Source organism: Antechinus flavipes, chromosome 2 (assembly GCF_016432865.1).
Source record: "Antechinus flavipes isolate AdamAnt ecotype Samford, QLD, Australia chromosome 2, AdamAnt_v2, whole genome shotgun sequence".
NCBI lineage: Eukaryota > Metazoa > Chordata > Mammalia > Dasyuromorphia > Dasyuridae > Antechinus > Antechinus flavipes.
The window spans coordinates 549,109,322-549,126,204 of NC_067399.1; the positions used below are offsets into that span (position 1 = coordinate 549,109,322).

Consider the following 16,883-nt stretch of genomic DNA (forward strand, 5'->3'; position numbering starts at 1 on the left):
GATAGTTTATGCAGGTTGTTGGTTGTTCAATTTCCTTTGAATATAAGCATTTTTTGAGTTATTTACTATATGTTAGGCACTATACTAAGCACTAGGAATATAAATAAAAACAGGAATAATGACAGCCCCAACTCTAAGGAAGCTTACATTTTAGTGTGAGAAGACAAAAAAGGAAGTTGAAAAGTAAAATGATAGAAAAATAAGGGTGACGACATCTTAAGGAACTTAATAAAGAAAATTTGTAATATAGCATGGAAAAAATTGGGACATGGCTAAACTGCATGACACCCTGAAATGGAGATTCTGGGAGAAGCCATACAACTCAAGGAAGAGGCTATTGAAGCAAAGAGTATTTCCGATATGTGGATTTCATGTCTGGATTAAGCATCCTGGATGAAGAGGTTTATGAATTTGATAGAATCCTTCTTCTCTACCATGCTCTGGAAAACAACTGGAGAAGGGAAAACAACTATGTAGAAAAGTCACATAGGTTGTTAGTGACAGAGCCTGAATTTAAACTCAGGTAGGAATGATGCCAGATTGAGCCCCCTTTCCAGTATTGTGAATGCAGAGTTTCAGTATTGAGAATGTAGAATGTAGAATGATGGAATATGAGAGAATTCCACCTCTCATGGATGGAATGAAGAATCAAAAGAAAAGAATGATACTGAAGTTGAAAGAAGCATAGAAATGGTTTAAAAAAAAAAACCTACCATGAGACTTTTGGAGAGAAAGATCTTCAAAGTATTCTAGACACATTGAATAGCATAAGCAAAAATAGAACCAGGAAAGCACAACTTTAGAATAAAGAATAATCTAATTTAGCTGGACCACATGAGATGAGGCTGGAAACATTGCCTGAAACCTTGAATCTCAAACTATGACTTCAAACTTTATTTGGTAGACAATGGGTTCTCAGAATAATAATGTTATGATCACAGAATATTAGAGCTAAAAGATACTTCTGAGATAATCTAGTCCAATACATTCATTTTAACTAACAAAGAAACTGGACAAAAGAGACATAAAATGATTTGAATGTTTCCCCAAAGCAGATCCAAGACCGATACTCAGAGGATCAGCTTACTTCTACTCTTTCCAGGATATCACTATTGAACGTTTTTCTCAGCAATGAACAGAATGATGTAACTAGAGCTCTGTGTTAAGAAGATAATCTGGAAGTGGTCTATAAAATGGATTGGAGTAGGTAGACACTAGGAGACCCATTTGCAGGCTATTACAATAGTCTGGGGAGACATAATAAGGGTTTGAACTGGATTTGTAGCAACACGAATGAAAAGGATAAGTGCAATTTGATGTTACAAAGAAAGAATCTATAAGACTCAGCATCTGGATGTTGGGAAGAGAGAAGAAGAAATAAAAAAAAAATGATTCTAAAATTTCAGACCTCAGGATAACTGCATTACTGAGAGAATAAGACTCCCATTAACAAAAAAAAAAAAAAAAAAAATTGGGAAGTTGGAAGGAAATGCAGTTTCTAGGGAAAAGATGATGAATTCTATTTAGTAGCTACTGAGTTTGATGATACCTATGGGACATTTGGTTTGGATTTTTTCTTTTTAGAATTAACTTTCTTAGATAGTATTCATTCAGAGCAAACTTTACTGTTATTCAAGGGGGAGAAGTAGGACAGACCCCTTGGGCCAGCCTGGCTAACATGCCTATTGCCTCCATAAATATGATAAGGTTATAATGACACTGGTGGCCACCATGGCTGTAAATCACAACAGGCTATCCTGGCTTCTATATATACTTTCCTTTATTGGATTTCAAATCAGTAGGCATTGATTTTCTGCCTCAGACTGGAGATTATAATGTTGGCCAGTGGCATTCCCTTTGGGACCCATTCTGCAACTGGTTGTCTATCTTATACCATAAAATTATAGCTTCCCTGACAATCTCAGTAAAGGAGGTTGGGTTTGAACTCAACCACTTGAAGTCAATCATAGTCCATGGTTTGTGGACTTCCTTTTTGGCAGCAAAATCCTCCTAACCCTTATTCTACCTCTCTGACTGACTCTCATTTGGATGGGGCATTTAGCCATAGGTGAACAGGGGGTAGGGAGAACAAATAAGAGAGAATATTAACTAAAACATTGTCTTTTCCAGCAAGAGCCAGGAAGCTCTAGAGTCTGAAAGAGGACATACTTCCTTCCTCCTCCTTTAATGTGATGATAATAATAATTTAAAAAACCCAAAACCTAGAACTAGAACTAATTGAAATTCTCCTTTTTCTATAGAATGGTAGAAATCACCACACTCATTTACCCCTTTTGTTCACTAAAGGGCCTATTTCTAATTTGAGAGGATAAGGTAGTTTGGATTCTCACTCAACCTACAGTGAAGGAACTAAGAATAATAACTTCAACATTTGTAGAACATTATATGCTTTCAAAAAGGTTTCATCTCCATTATCCATTTGATTCTCACCACAACTCTTTGAGGTAGGTAAGGACAGAGATTATTATGCCCATTGATTAGAGAAAAAAATTGAGTCACAAGGAAGAGCAGGTTATTTGCATGAAGTCACATAGCAGAATAATACAATTTTGGAATGGAATTTCAATTTATTGGATCTTAGCGCAATGCTCAGAAGTGTGATACAGGGATCTTGTTGATGGCAGTATACCAGAATCTAATGAAAATTATTTTGATAGTCTACTCAAGGCCAGAACTGTGTATGCCAGCTTGGACTCTCCTAATTAATTATCTTGGTTATTTTGATGTAGTCCTGGTGTTTTCCTCTTAATTGGCAATTTGCACTTGCTCAGTGCTAACTTGTAATCATTTTCCATTCTACCATAAAGGTCATCAATTCAATGAGCTGTGTAAGGTTAGCCCAGAATTTATTTCCCTACTCATGAAAAAAGTTCCAAGATACCCTATTACATCATTATTAAAACTGTGCTTATCTTGTAAAATTTTACTAGCCCATTAAAAATAAAAACTCTTCAGCCCAGATTGATTTATGTCTGCCTTCAAATATATACAAATGAAGAGAAAAAGATTTTGATGAAATATGTGTCAACTTAAGCATATTTTGAAATGCCATTGCAAAACAAAAAATGTTACTGAGGTAGTAGAAAAATAAACCTGAAGTGAAATCACTGAGGCATGTAATCATTTCAAGGTTATGTGATATGAGAGGCAAAGTTTATGTGGATGAGTTATAGAAACATAACATTATTTGCTTATGAGCTAGTCTATAATACACTTTCTCAAAAATGTGTTGGAGCTGATGATTCAATGCAACAAACATTTATTTAGTGCTGATTTTGTGTGTAATTCTTCATTCTAGGTGCTGAGGAACATATACAATGGTTAAGAAACCAATTTTTTTTTTTTTGACAATCCCTGTCTTTAAGGAATTTAAAGTCTAGTAAGTACAGGACACAAAAATAGATTACTATGATACTTAGTATTATATGATAACTAAATAGGTTTACTGCAAAAAATAATAATAAAATGCCATGTGAGATCTGAGAGAAAAGCCATTCATATCTGAAAAGGTAGGGAAAAGTCTCCTAGGGAAAGCCTAGAGGTTAGCTAAGAATCCAACAAGTGAAGAAGGGGGGAAGTTGGAGGATTAAAAGCATAGGTTACAACATAAGCAAAGGAATGGAGGCAATAAAGGATAAAATGAATTCAGGGAGAGTAGAGAACATCCCATTTTCACTATCATATAACATGTATTCTTTAAATTATGTGCTTTAAAAGTCAAAATTTTCATAATAAATTTAATTCAGTTCAACAATTCAGCAGCCTGGGCTTTCCTCATCCACAGGGCCCCTGAAAACAATCACTAGTTCATGCATCTATTCAAAATCACCCCTCATTAGCCTTAACTTAATTTTTCTCTTTTATTAGACAAAAGTATGACATTAATAAAAAGCAAAAAGCATTTAGAGTAGCAAAGTTAGCATCAAAGTAGCATTTTCCTGTCTATATTTGTAGGAGCAAATTCTCCCAGAGATTCACACATCATGGATGGGAAGGACAAGGATGAGGAATTCATATTGCTTGAGAAAGATATACACTTACAATTACATCCTGGGTTGAACTTATCTAAAGCTATTTATGGTGATATGGTAGTAGGATAATCTTTCTTGGCTAAGTTTCTAGTCTGACCTACTAAGTTCCATTATGCTACCACTGCAGATTCTCCACTATTTTATCTCTACCATACTACTGCCATCTGCTCATTCCCTACTGAATTATATACCTACTATATAACCTATTCCCAACAGGGTAATGGGAAAAGATTTTGGATTTTTTGTTATTGTCATTGTTTCTATTTGTTTGTTGGTTGGTTTGGTTTTTTTCTGTTTTGTTTTGTTTGTGTTTGTGTATATGTGCTATTTTTGTTTTTGTTTGTTTTGTTTGTTAGCTTCTAGCACAAAAACTTAAGATAGCATAAGCTCTTTTGTGAGTTGGACTCATAACTGTACCCAGACAACCATCAAAAAACTCTTGCATCATATTTGTCTTTCTTATTATTTTGGTTTTGTCTCAAGAATCACTTCCTAGACCAACCTACTATTTGGATTGGAGTAAGAAAATTATTTTTCATTCCCATCATATCTCTGGTCAATGGCTTACTGAGACATTTAAGTCATCTCAGGACTTTTCTTAGCAAAATTAGAGGGATAAGGTGAAACTGGACACTATGCCAGCCAACACCAAAAACCACTGCTCTATGTCTTGTGTACTTGATATTATTTATCAAACATTGTATTAAGCACTGAGCTACAAAGATTACGGCAGTTCCTGTTCTCATGGAATGCACAATCCAAAGGGGGATGCCATCATATCCTAATAACTAGAAGACCAAGTGAACGGTAGTTCACATACATAAAAGAGGCACTAATCAAATGTTCTATAGTATCAAATATGCCATTCAGAAAAATATACCAATGTGCAAAGTGTTCATGTTTTACTGAAATGTCCTCCAGATGGTAGAAGCTCACAACCTCAGCTCTTTCCAGATAAGTTCTGCTACACAAAATATGAATAATGGCTATCATTTATATAATGTTTTAAAATGTCATTCCATTTTATCCTCAAAACAATCCCAAGAGGTAGTGCTATGATAATTTCAACTTTGCAGGAGAGGAAAGCAAAGCAAACAGAATAAGTATTTCACCCAGGGTCTCACAGATAATAAATGTCTGACATAAGGTTTGAACTCAGGTTTTCCTGACTTCAGGACCAACACTTTATCCACCATGCCAACTAGCTGCCTTATCCACATATGGTTCACTGGTTAATGCTCAGAGAGAATTAGACTTGATACGCTCTCATGTGACTCCTACTTCTAAAATTCTATCATGGGATTTTGTAGAAATTATTCCAGCTTAGATGTGGTTTAGAGCATATGATCTCTGCAGTTCCTTCCAACTTTTTAATCCCTTTCAAATCATTTAAAATAAAGGCCATGTCCTCAAATAGCACGTCATTGAGTGAGCCTATAGAATTTGTAACTTTACATAGGAAAAATTAAGATGTTTCATTCCATACTCCAAAAATAACTGCAGCTAACATATAATTGAAATTAAACATGGAATTTTATTGTTCACTTTTTTCATGTCCTCCTCTTTGTGACTCCATTTGGAGTTTTCTTGGCAAAGATACTGAAGTGATTTATTTTACAAGCTCATTTTGCAGATGAAGAAACTGAGGCAGATGGGGCCAAGTAACTTGCCCAGACTCATACAACTAATTGTCTCAAGCTATACTTGAACTCAGGTTTTCCTGACTCCAGACCTCCTGCTTTTTTTGACTGAACCACCTAGTTTCCCCATACATGTAATAATTTATTTATGTAAGGAGGATGAAAGAGTTTCCCAGCCAGATAAGTCCTAATGAATGAGGCAGATAATGGGTTAAATAAAATAGGAGAAATCTGTCAAGCATTCCTTTATCATCTTTTTTATACTCCTTCCTGCTTTCCATTGTTCAAGGCAGCTTGTATCCTAATATTGTAGAAGGAGCCAAGAGCTTTCCATTCTAGGAGAGAAGCCAGGCCTACCTCCCCAGGGAGTGAGCCAGGTACCAAATCTTTCCTATTGACCCCAATCTTACAAAATAAGTTATTTATCCTACATCTCATTTCCTCAGGGCTTTCTGGATAGGGACATAAGGTTGTTTGTCAGACTGAATTTAATTGTAAACTATTATAGTTAGAAGGAATCGTAGAGGCCATTTAGTCCAAACTTCTCAAATTATAAGGAGGAAACTGAAGCCCAGTGTGGGGAAGTTACTAAGTGACTTGCCTGAAATCAAACTACTACTAGGAGAAAGAACCCCAAAACAGAAATGAGAGACCCATTTCTCCAGCATTTTCTCCATTGCACTAATTATCCTGTTTGCTTTATTGCTTAAGTCAAAATGAGCACTTCTATTATTCTTAAACATTTAAGGGATAGTGTAGAAGAGACTCAGAAATCATGCATCTGTTAACAAATGTTATTTTAACTTCTGCCTGGAAATACATTTTATGAAATTAGCAGTCTCCAGAGAAGTCAATATTTTTTTCCTCAAGTCTCTGCTCTCTATAAATGATAATCTAAATCAAAGAATGTTCATACTAGAAGGTATTAAGAGGTCTCCTGAACTTGTCCTTTTGAGTGGCCATATTTTCCAGAACAGTGGACCCAGAGTTTACAAGAGGTCCTGAAAGTGTCAAGAATGAAATCTTCCCCCACGTCAGCTGACATAATTTGTTGTTTGCACCCCCAGCTAGACTACCTGTTTGTCTCTAGGAGGCAATATATATTCCAATCAATCTGGATTAATATGGGAAACTACTTTAAAAAGGACCTTTAGACAATAGCTAATCTATCCTCCTGGTTTTACAGATGAGGATGTTGAGGTCCTGAAAGGTTAAATGATTTATTTGTTCAAGGCCACTGATTTCCTATCCTTAATCCCTGAATGGGCATTGCCTCAGTCAAACTGAGACCTGTTAAAGACCTTATCTTAAAAAGGCTCAGGTCTCCCATTGCATGCAGGGCCATCCCCAGTTGTTCTGATTGATATCTGACCATTGGACCTAGATGGCTCAAGGAGAAAGTGAGGAGGTGACCTTGCACAGCCCTCCCTTCCTCATATTAAATTCACTTGCATGTCATGGCATTATCTCCCTGATGTCATGGTCTTCTTCGAAAATGAAAAGCAGACAAATAAACAGTAACAGAACCTGAATCCAAAGTCATCTTGTGATATAAGAGTCAAGAGTCTTTCTGTTCTGTTTCACCGGAGCAAACTGAAGTGGGGTCATCAGAGCTTTTTCTGAATCATATTTTGAGTCTTTTTTATAGAAACAACCAGATTAGCATGAATAATTAGTTTAGGTTATAAACTCCCAGAAATTCCTTAGCTCTGCCCCACAACACTCTTCATACGATTGCCCCCAGAAACTTCCCCTTCCTTTCTCGCAATACCCTGGGGCTTTGTGGTACTCTCTCAATACCCTGTGGTATTCTACGCACAGTTCCTACAACTGAATTTATCTTTAAAATATTACTTTTAGGACAGATTTTGTATCCTTACCCCAAGTGTAAAAGTTGCTAGCTACAGCTTTATAACATACTGCTTCATCTTATCATTAACATAGTAATCAATAATGATTTGTTGCTTTTTCTTCCCTGATAATATGTGCATTTCATCATTAAATGGTTTAATTCATAAAAATCATGAGAGGATTTCAAAATTCAGGCTGAACCCCGAGAAGAAGTATTTAGGGGCTGAAGAGCCTTTCAATGCCCTGTCAGACCACTACATGCCTATTCATAAGGCTGGTCTTGCTCTAAATACCAAGGCATACCAAGACTTAATCCAAACCCTGAAATCAGCAAAATGGGGCCAGAAATCACCAGATAACATAAGGTTGCCTGCAATCCCTGCTTTCAGTTAGATAAGAAAAATCCTTCTTCTGTGAACCATCAACATTTCTAGTCCCAAATGGAAACTGGCATGGTTTTCAGCTTGATTTTACAGCTAAGGGAAAAGGAAGTTCACTTCTCATTTACATCAAATTCAATTTCTCCTTTCCACTGAACCAGGATGGGGGAGGGCAGCTAACAACTTTTCTCACTTCAGCTGCATATATATAGGTCCCAGGAGTCAGTGGTCCTTGAAAATAAACTTTGCTGCCCAGAGCTAGCTTTTATAGTTGGCAGAATGGGAAGCAACCTTCATGGTAGAACTGGAAAGGCAGAAAGGGACCTCCCTAAAACAAATCATCTCCCCACAGTATTAGAAGTGTCCTTGGAAAACAGAATATAATATCCTTTGGACATAAGCTTGGTCAGCCTTGATGTGGAAAGAGTTAGATGCAGATAATGGGATATCATTGGAAATGATCAGTGGGGCATTTCAATGGGCCGTGTTCATCCTAGGAATAGCAGAAAACAAATATAAAAAGGGAACAAACATTCACTAAATACCTACTATATTCTAGATACCTCAAATAATTACCTCATTTCATCCTTACGACAACTGAAAACTTTCTGTGTTTTAGTTTCCTCACCTGTAAAATGAGATTGTGTCCAATTCTTGCTTCTATTTAACCTTTAAATCCCCTACAACTCTAATTTATATGATCTGACCAAGGGGAGAGAGAACCTCATAGTAATGTGGAGAAATGGAATTGTGAGTTGAAAGCGCCAAAGGCTGTATGTGTATGCACTTCACATTTTTGCTGACGGACAATTGTTTTTCTACAGCGTATTAAGCTTTTGTGTACAAACAGATTGCATATTACCTTCCACCTTCTTTGGAAACAGAGTAAGAGACCATGCTATAGCAGAAATTCTAAGCCATAGTAGAAGTAAGAATAATAGAAGCTAAAAATCTAAGCTATAGTAGAAGGAGTTCTCTAGTTTTTCTTTAGACAAACAATGAACATAGAGCAGAGTGGGTCTGGAGTCTAGACTTGGTTGTCAAATGTTATTTGAGCTCAGTTGTTTTATAGGTAACCTTCATCAAACCAGTACCCTTCAGTGCAGTGGCTATACTGAAAACTAGTGTTTTTTTTTTTTTTTTTAAATGCCATCTGGTCACTGTGAGTGATGGAAACATTAACATAATGCATGAGAAAAATGAAGTATTCTTGGAATACATAAATCCATGCCATATAAATGTAAATAAATTATATATTCAATACACACATTCTCTCCAACACACTCATAATGGAATCATTAAGCAAAAGAACAAATGATTTCTTTAAGCTAAATTGGTTTAAGAAAGTGAGCTCCTTGGTCATTTCCCTGTGATGTTCTGCCATTTGTTCTAATGCATTTCAGAGCTCTTTGAGTAAATAAAGACTCATTTGGAGATTCACATACTCCAAGGTTCTGATTTACAATAAGGCCCAGCACCACATATGCCACCTGTGTTTTTCCTGACAAAGAAGCCTTGGAAATGTAGCCCTCTACTGTCTTATATCTGGAACCTTCTCAGTATTCTCTGTTCCTTATCAGTCCTGCCCTGAATCTCCCATATATTTGGTACAGTGCTCTAAAGATATCACACCCCTGGCATCTTCCTTCTCAGGTTCAAGGGGGAGGCAGAGTAGAGGAAACCATTTGGCCTAAAGACAGGATTATTTTCTTTTGATCCTCTCCCCCATCAATCTGTCTAGCCTTAACATTTATTACTCCTAGAATCATGACAAGATCAGGAAGGTAATATGAAGATCTTTTGGCCATTACCCTCATTTTACCAATAACTTTCCAAAGCTTGCAACAATCAGGTAATGGCAAGAGCAGAACTGAAACAACCCAGATCCCTAAAAGTCCAGTTCTCCAATACAACACTAGCTAAAGATTGGGATTTGGGACATAGCATCCAGAGGTAGATTTTTAGGGGAAATCCTCCTCTGTAAGTACAATATAGTTTAGGAAGCAGCCAAACACAACTGCTTCTTTACTGCCATCTGCACAGATTACTGATATCCTAAGTACTTCCAGTGGTGACTGGCACACAGATGATACTTGAATACTGTTGATTGGTGATTAAAGTAATTAAAGAGTTAAATCTGTAGGCAGAGAACTTGGGTTCGAATCCTGATTGTACTATTTAACTACCCTATGTGACCTTGAGTCAATCATGTCATCTCTCTGTCTCAATTTCTCCATTTATAAAAGGACTAGTTGGCTTCCAAGATCCACTCCAATTACAAATTTATGATCCTATGATCTTCTATGTTTCTAGGATCTTATGATACTAAGTATTCCATAACTTAAATATCCAAACTCTGCTCCAACCACACCTGCTTCTTCATATTCCTTTGTAAAGTTAAAAAAAAAAAAAAAAGTACCAGATTTGGAGTCTGAGGGTCTGAGTTCATATCTCAACTTGGCTTACTATCTGTGCAGCTTTAGCCAAGTCTCTGGACCCATTTCTTCATTTATAAAACGAAGAGATTGAGAGGAATTATTGCTGATGGCCCTTTCCTTTTCTCTGTATGAACCTGGGAACTTTACTGCACTTGCCATACCTTTGCTCACTTTGTTCTGCCTTATCTGGAGGGCTCTGCTTCCTGCCCCACCCCCACTCCCATTTCAAATCCTGCTCCTATTTTAAGGCCCATTTCAGTCCCTGCCTCCCTCATGAAGCCTCTCTTAACTATTCTAGCCCACACTGGTCTCTTCCTTCTCTGCTTTCCAATTCCTCTGATGGTCTGAGCCACGATTTAAGCTTTGATTAGAGGCTGTCTTTCTTCCTGGTCTCTACGGGCTTCCTCCTTACCAGGCTTACCCCCCACACCCACTGGTCCAGCAACGGGGAGCGGGGGGAGTTTCATGCTGCACACACAGCCATTCAGTATAAATTAGTGGGATTGGCTAAAATATTTCAGAAGAAACTTTTGTAATTTTCTAAAAAGAAATGAAACATGCTGTACATTTTTCCATGAATCCCCAAAGACCTTATCCATTTTCCTTGTTTTCCAAGTGTGTAAATGCTATGCTTTGCAAGGACAGGGTGAGTGAAAGGCACCCGGGTCTGACCTGCCTTCAGGCCATTGTTGTGTTGGAATTTACATTAACAATTCATAGGAGCCCTGTGCTGTATTAACTCAAAGATTCCATGGCTCTTTGTCTGTTCTAGCTTTGGCAACCTTCCACTTTAGGGGTGGAGAGGGGGGAGAGGTGAGTCTGGCCAAGAAGTTACTGTCACCTAGGAGTCAACCCTTTCCAACACAACCCACAAGAGCCAGCCTAGTGCAGTGAACCAGTATTCCCAGAACTATTAGGCCTACATCACCTAAGTCCCACTCAATAGCAATTTACCAGCATCATTGTCTATAACCTGTCAATCAGGAGTCTTGGATGACCAGCTGCTGTTTTGAGCCAAAGGCAGCCTGCAAATGATTGTTAATGAGCTATGTGTGGGCTCTTGGTCTCTTTTGGTTTGGACCTATAATTCAGTTTTACCAAAAATCACTTGCCCTGGGTAAGTAATGTTTTTCTACCAAATGAATAGAAAAGAATGCTGATTTTATTCTTTTTTCTATCTATAAGCATAAAGTAGAGTTAATAGGATGAGAGAGGGTAGGGGGTTCAGGCTGTAAAAAATAAAAATAAAAAACTTATGGACTGGGAGATGTTTGTGCATATTTTCAAGGCCACTTTAGCAGATGCCTCATTTATATGTTTTACTGAGAGATATTCAAGCTTCAGTTTTGCCTCATCCAGAGCTTATTATAATTATGATTATGAATAGCTAACACTAATTAAATACTTTAAGATTTGCAATGTTTTATACAATTATTTGTTTCCTATGGGCAGTCTGTCTCACCAATCACCAAGCATTAATGTGTTACAGGCATTGTGCTAACAAGATTATAAACTCCATGGAGGCAGGGATCATGCTATCCCACAGAGATTAGCAATGCTGAGATTATAGGTTGTAGATTTAAAGCTGGAAGTGACCTTAGAGTTCATTCATTTCAATCCCATCATTTTACAGACGCGGAAAGTGAATCTCAGAGATATCAAGCTACTTGCCCAGAATAACACAGATAATAAGTAACAAGATTAAAGCCCATTTATTTTTTTATTCCAAATACAGGATTCTTTTGTGCTGCAAACACAGAAGAAACTCAATCCATACTTTCTAAATTGAATTAACAGTTTTTAAACCTCATAATGTAGGACACAGATAGTTTGTTTTTCAAACTTTGGAAGTCATGTCCAAAAGTGATATTTTTTTTCTATTTTTGATTTTAGAGAAAAAAGAATTTCACTGGAAATAAAAGTAGATACAAATGTTACCATTCGTTTCAGTTTTGCTAGAGATCCATTGCAATACCAAGCAGGGACACAAGATGGCAGATTAGTGCCAAAGTTCCTCCAGTGGCTTTTTTTTTCTGCTTTATCATTTAGAAAAGCCTTTGACTACAAGATGTCTTTCTAGCTGAGTGAAAGGCTAGTTTGTCAGAAAAGGAAGCAATGGGTACATTGGTCAGATTGTTGGACCTGGAGTCAGGAGTTGTCGTTGTTCAGTCGTTTTTCAGTCCCCTCTAACTCATGACCTCATTTGGATTTTCTTGGCAGATACTGAAGTGATTTGCCATTTCTTCCTCCAGCTTATTTTACAGATGAGAAATTGAGGCAAACAGGGTTAAGTGACTTGTCCAGGGTCACACAGCTAATACATGTCAAAACCCAGATTTAAAGTCAGGAACATGAGACTGGCTCCTGACTCCAGACTCAAGCTGCCAGACAGGAAGACTCATGTTCAAATACAGTCCTCACACAAACTAGCCGTGTGACCCTGGCCAATCACTTAATTGCCTTAGTTTCTTCATCTGTAAAAAGGGATAATAATAATATCATCTACCTCCCAGGAATGTTATGAGGATTAAATGAAACAAAGTCTTATGCTTAAAATATGTCTTATACTAATGTCACATCCTTAGCACAGTACTTGGCTCATAGTAGTGACACACACACACACACACACACACACACATATATGTATGTATGTATAAATATATGTATAGACAGGGTGAGATGTATTTTTATTATTATTAATGTGCCAAATTCTTTAAGGTTTGGGTATGATAAGTTCCTTTAAAATAGAAGTATTAATTGATTAAAAGCCTTATGAAATTGAAGTAGGTCCATATTAATATTAAAAGACTTGAGTACAAGTGTCAGGTCTAGCAATTACTTCCTAAATGCAGAGCATTTTACCTCTTTGAGACTCAGATTCCTCAGTTATAAAATGATAATTTTCAGGCTCTAGACCTCTCAGGGTTGTTATGAGGAAAGTATCTTTAAAAACTTAAATCACTCTAATTAAGGCATTATCTGAGAAGGGTAATACACTGAGTCATTATTACTTTAGGAACTTAAGATTTATAGTTAGAAACATAGAAAGCATTAAGTTCTGGAGTTTTTAACCTTTTGGGGTCACAGGCCCCTTTAGCAATCTGGTCAAACCTATGTATCTCTCCTTAGAATAATGTATGAAAATAACTTAAGGAAATGAGATATTTCAGTTAGAGATTAATAAAAAGAAAGACACAATTTTTTCACTCTCCAGGTCCATAGAACCTTCCCATCCTCATGAAATCTATCTACATGGTCTGTGGATCTCAAGTTAAGTAAAGTTCTGGTCTTGACCAACCTTATAACTGAATAGATGAAGAAACTAAGGACAGGAGAGAAGTGGCATTAGCTATAATTTAATTTAATCTTTACTAAATTCCTCTCTTGAAAGACATTAGTACCAAACGTTTAATTGGTCTAAGGTTACACAGAAAGTAATTAACAGAATCAGGATTTGAAACTGGGCTGCCAGTGCCAGAGGATAGTAGATTTAGAGTGGGAAGAGTTAAAATAACAATAATAAAGTAACTAGCATTTATGTAATGCCTCAAAGGTTTTCAAAATGCTTCATTTGGTCTTTATAACGCCTTGGAGTAGATGCTATGATTCAATCTGAGGTCTTCCTGACTCCAGATCGAAGATATTTTCTGCTATATCACCAAGCTGCCAATTTCAGATGTCAGAGGTCACGTGTTAAAACTCCTCCATTTAGAGAAAACTGAAAGATGTTATTTGAGTTATTCAGAATCACAACTTTAAGTGGGAAGTCTGGATTCGAACTCAAGTTTTCTAACTCTAATTCTGGAGTTCTTTTCACAGTGATACACTGTTCTCTCACGATCCACTTCATGCATGATGTGTAGTCAGGGGCAAAAAGATAAATGTCCAGTGAGTAGAAACTAGCTATGTATCACCAAGCAAGCAAACAACAAGCACAACTGGAAGCAGCAATCTAGTGTCAGGTACCTGCCAGGTCCTGGTGATTCAAAGGCCAAAGTGGACTCATTCTTTCCTTCAATGGATTTACATTTTATTGGGGAAGATGGCATGCACATAAATACATGTGTATGAAATAAGTAGAAAGTAAATTAATGGGGGAGAGGACACGGATCAAAAGAATTAATAGAGTGGCATTTAAAATGAGTTTTAAAGGAAACAAGATTTCAAAAATTAAGAGTTCAGGCAGTAGAGTGTTCCAAGCGTGGGAAACACCTAGTAGAAAGGTATGGAGATGGGATTTATTGAGTCTTGTGTTGGGAAAATCAAATAAATGCCAATAGAAACAATCTAGCTACATTTGTTGTTATCTTAATACAGTTGGGGGAAATGACATATTAAAAAAAACTGAAAAAAAGTTTATCCTATTCTACCCCCCAAAGATGAATATCCACCCAAATATTTTTGGTTTATATCATCTACAAGAAATTATCTGACTGCAAAGCCAGGGTTCTTTCTCTATGCTAATTTTAGAATTGATTCTTTCTATGGAATGCATTAATAAATGTATTCTAAAAGTAGAATACATTTATTAACATATTCCATAGCAAGAATCAGTTAATTTCTTTAGCTACAGAGTCACATAGCAGAAATCTGAAGAAATAGGATAAATGAGGATAATTCTCTTTGGGTGAGAGTATAGAAACCAGAAAATGTCTAAATAGCATAAGAGAACAGGTCTAGAGAGGATAACACATTAGTACTCTGACAAGCTAAATAGTCAACCTAAGGATTCTAGATATCTGGGGGGAAAAAAAAGGAAGATGTGGCTCCTGACTCTTCCTATCCCACAATTTCATCAATGGCCAGCATATAATAACACAATTATTATTAGCTAATGTTTATATAGTACTTACTACATGCTAAGAACTGTGCTAAGTTCTTTACAATTACTATTTCATTTGATTCCCACAATACCCCTGGGAGGTAGATACTTGTTATCTCAAATTTTGTAGATGAGAAAACTAAAGCAAGCAGAGATTATTGATTTGTCCATTGTCCCATAACTAGTATGTGTTTCAGGACTGGATTTGAACTCAGATATTCCTGACTCAGATCCAGAACATTACCCATTATACCAGTTTGCTACCAGAATGCAGTTAGGGGTAAGTAAATTGCAGGTATTCCCAGTAATATGATAATCATTTTGAAAATTAAGAGCTACCAAAGGTTTTTTGTTTTGTTTTCTTTTCCCTCAGTTTCACCTTTTACATTAAGGAGCAGAGGGGGTATATTTCAAGAAGCCTTCAATTTTCTTGATCATTTCTGGTATACCTTAGAGTCCAGTCTTAATTTATCCCTGGGGTCTTCTCATTTGTTGTTCTAGGATTTGCTGGCATTTTATTATTTTTTCATGGGTTTCTCAGTCCCTATAATCAGCTAATGCTCTTCTTTACTTCTCTTTTTTAGTAATATAACTGGAAAACTGCCCCCAAATCCTCTAAAATTTGTCTGGCAAGTCTTTTAATGCTTTTCCCCAAATCACAGGGTTTGAATTCTCCCTTTAAAAAAGAAAGCCTCTTTCTTCCTCCCATCCCAAGAAAAAGTTTTACCAACTTGGTGTAGGTATCCCACATAGCCAAGTTGATAAAATTAGAAATTATTTTTAAAGGAGAGGGAGGAGACTTTTTTTCCCCTCAGTCAATAAATAGTCTGTTTAGTTATTTGCCCTCGATTACAATCAAGCTCTGTGTAAGAAGATTAAACAGACAAAGGCAGGATACTTCAAAAGCTGACTGGCTACCCTTTGTGTTGATTCCACTGAGTTAGAATGCCATAAATTTGGGAAATTCCCTCCATCTCTCTGATTTCCTCATCTGGAAATGTGGACCAGCAGAGGGTTGCTAAGGTCTAGGGCATCAGAGGATCAAGAAAGTTCCTTCCAGTTGAGGCAGCATAGTACAATGGCCAGAGTGCTTAAATTCAAATCCTGCCTCTGATGTTTCCTACTTGAGAGACCTTGGACAAGTCAGCCCCTGACCACCATCTCCCCATCTGTAAAATGAAGAAATTAGGTTAGATGTCCTCTGAATAGCTCTAGAACTGTGATTTTATGATCTAAGTCCTACAATAGTTCATTAAAGACCCAGTCCTAGGAAGAATGTTAGAGATAGAGACAAAGGCATTTAGCAAATGCATATTTGGTACCCACAGTCTCAGTGACTTGAGTAGCTCCCACAATGGAGGCAATAGGAATGACTCAGTGTCTGTCTGCGAGGGCAGGGCTTTCTTGGTGCAGAGAAGGCGGGCACCAGGCCTAGCTGCCATGATTAATGATGCCTCTGCCTGCTTAGCGCATTCTGCAGGCTCCACTGTCAGCTCAGTAATTGAGCTTCACTGTTCCCTCTGAAAGACAGTGGTTGGAGTAATTAAAGCAATAATGTGTTGCTGTACTTCTCTGTCTTCTCCTGGCCAGAGTCCTGTCATCTCCAGGTTTCTTTTTTTATTTGTTTGTTTCTTTGTTTGTTTTAACCACTCTTAACTTCTTAAAGACTAAGACCGAGAACTATTCAGTTTCAGAATTGA

General features: G+C 37.0%; 1 protein-coding gene across 1 annotated transcript in view; it reads left to right on the forward strand.

The window, feature by feature from the left end:
* The first annotated feature begins 16,458 nt into the window (after positions 1-16,458).
* Positions 16,459-16,883, forward strand: part of TRPM1 (transient receptor potential cation channel subfamily M member 1) — an 86,384-nt gene continuing 85,959 nt past the window's right edge. The window contains exon 1 of the mRNA XM_051973799.1: positions 16,459-16,680. Within this exon, the coding sequence (XP_051829759.1) occupies positions 16,459-16,680 (222 nt within the window). The remainder of the gene's footprint in view (positions 16,681-16,883) is intronic.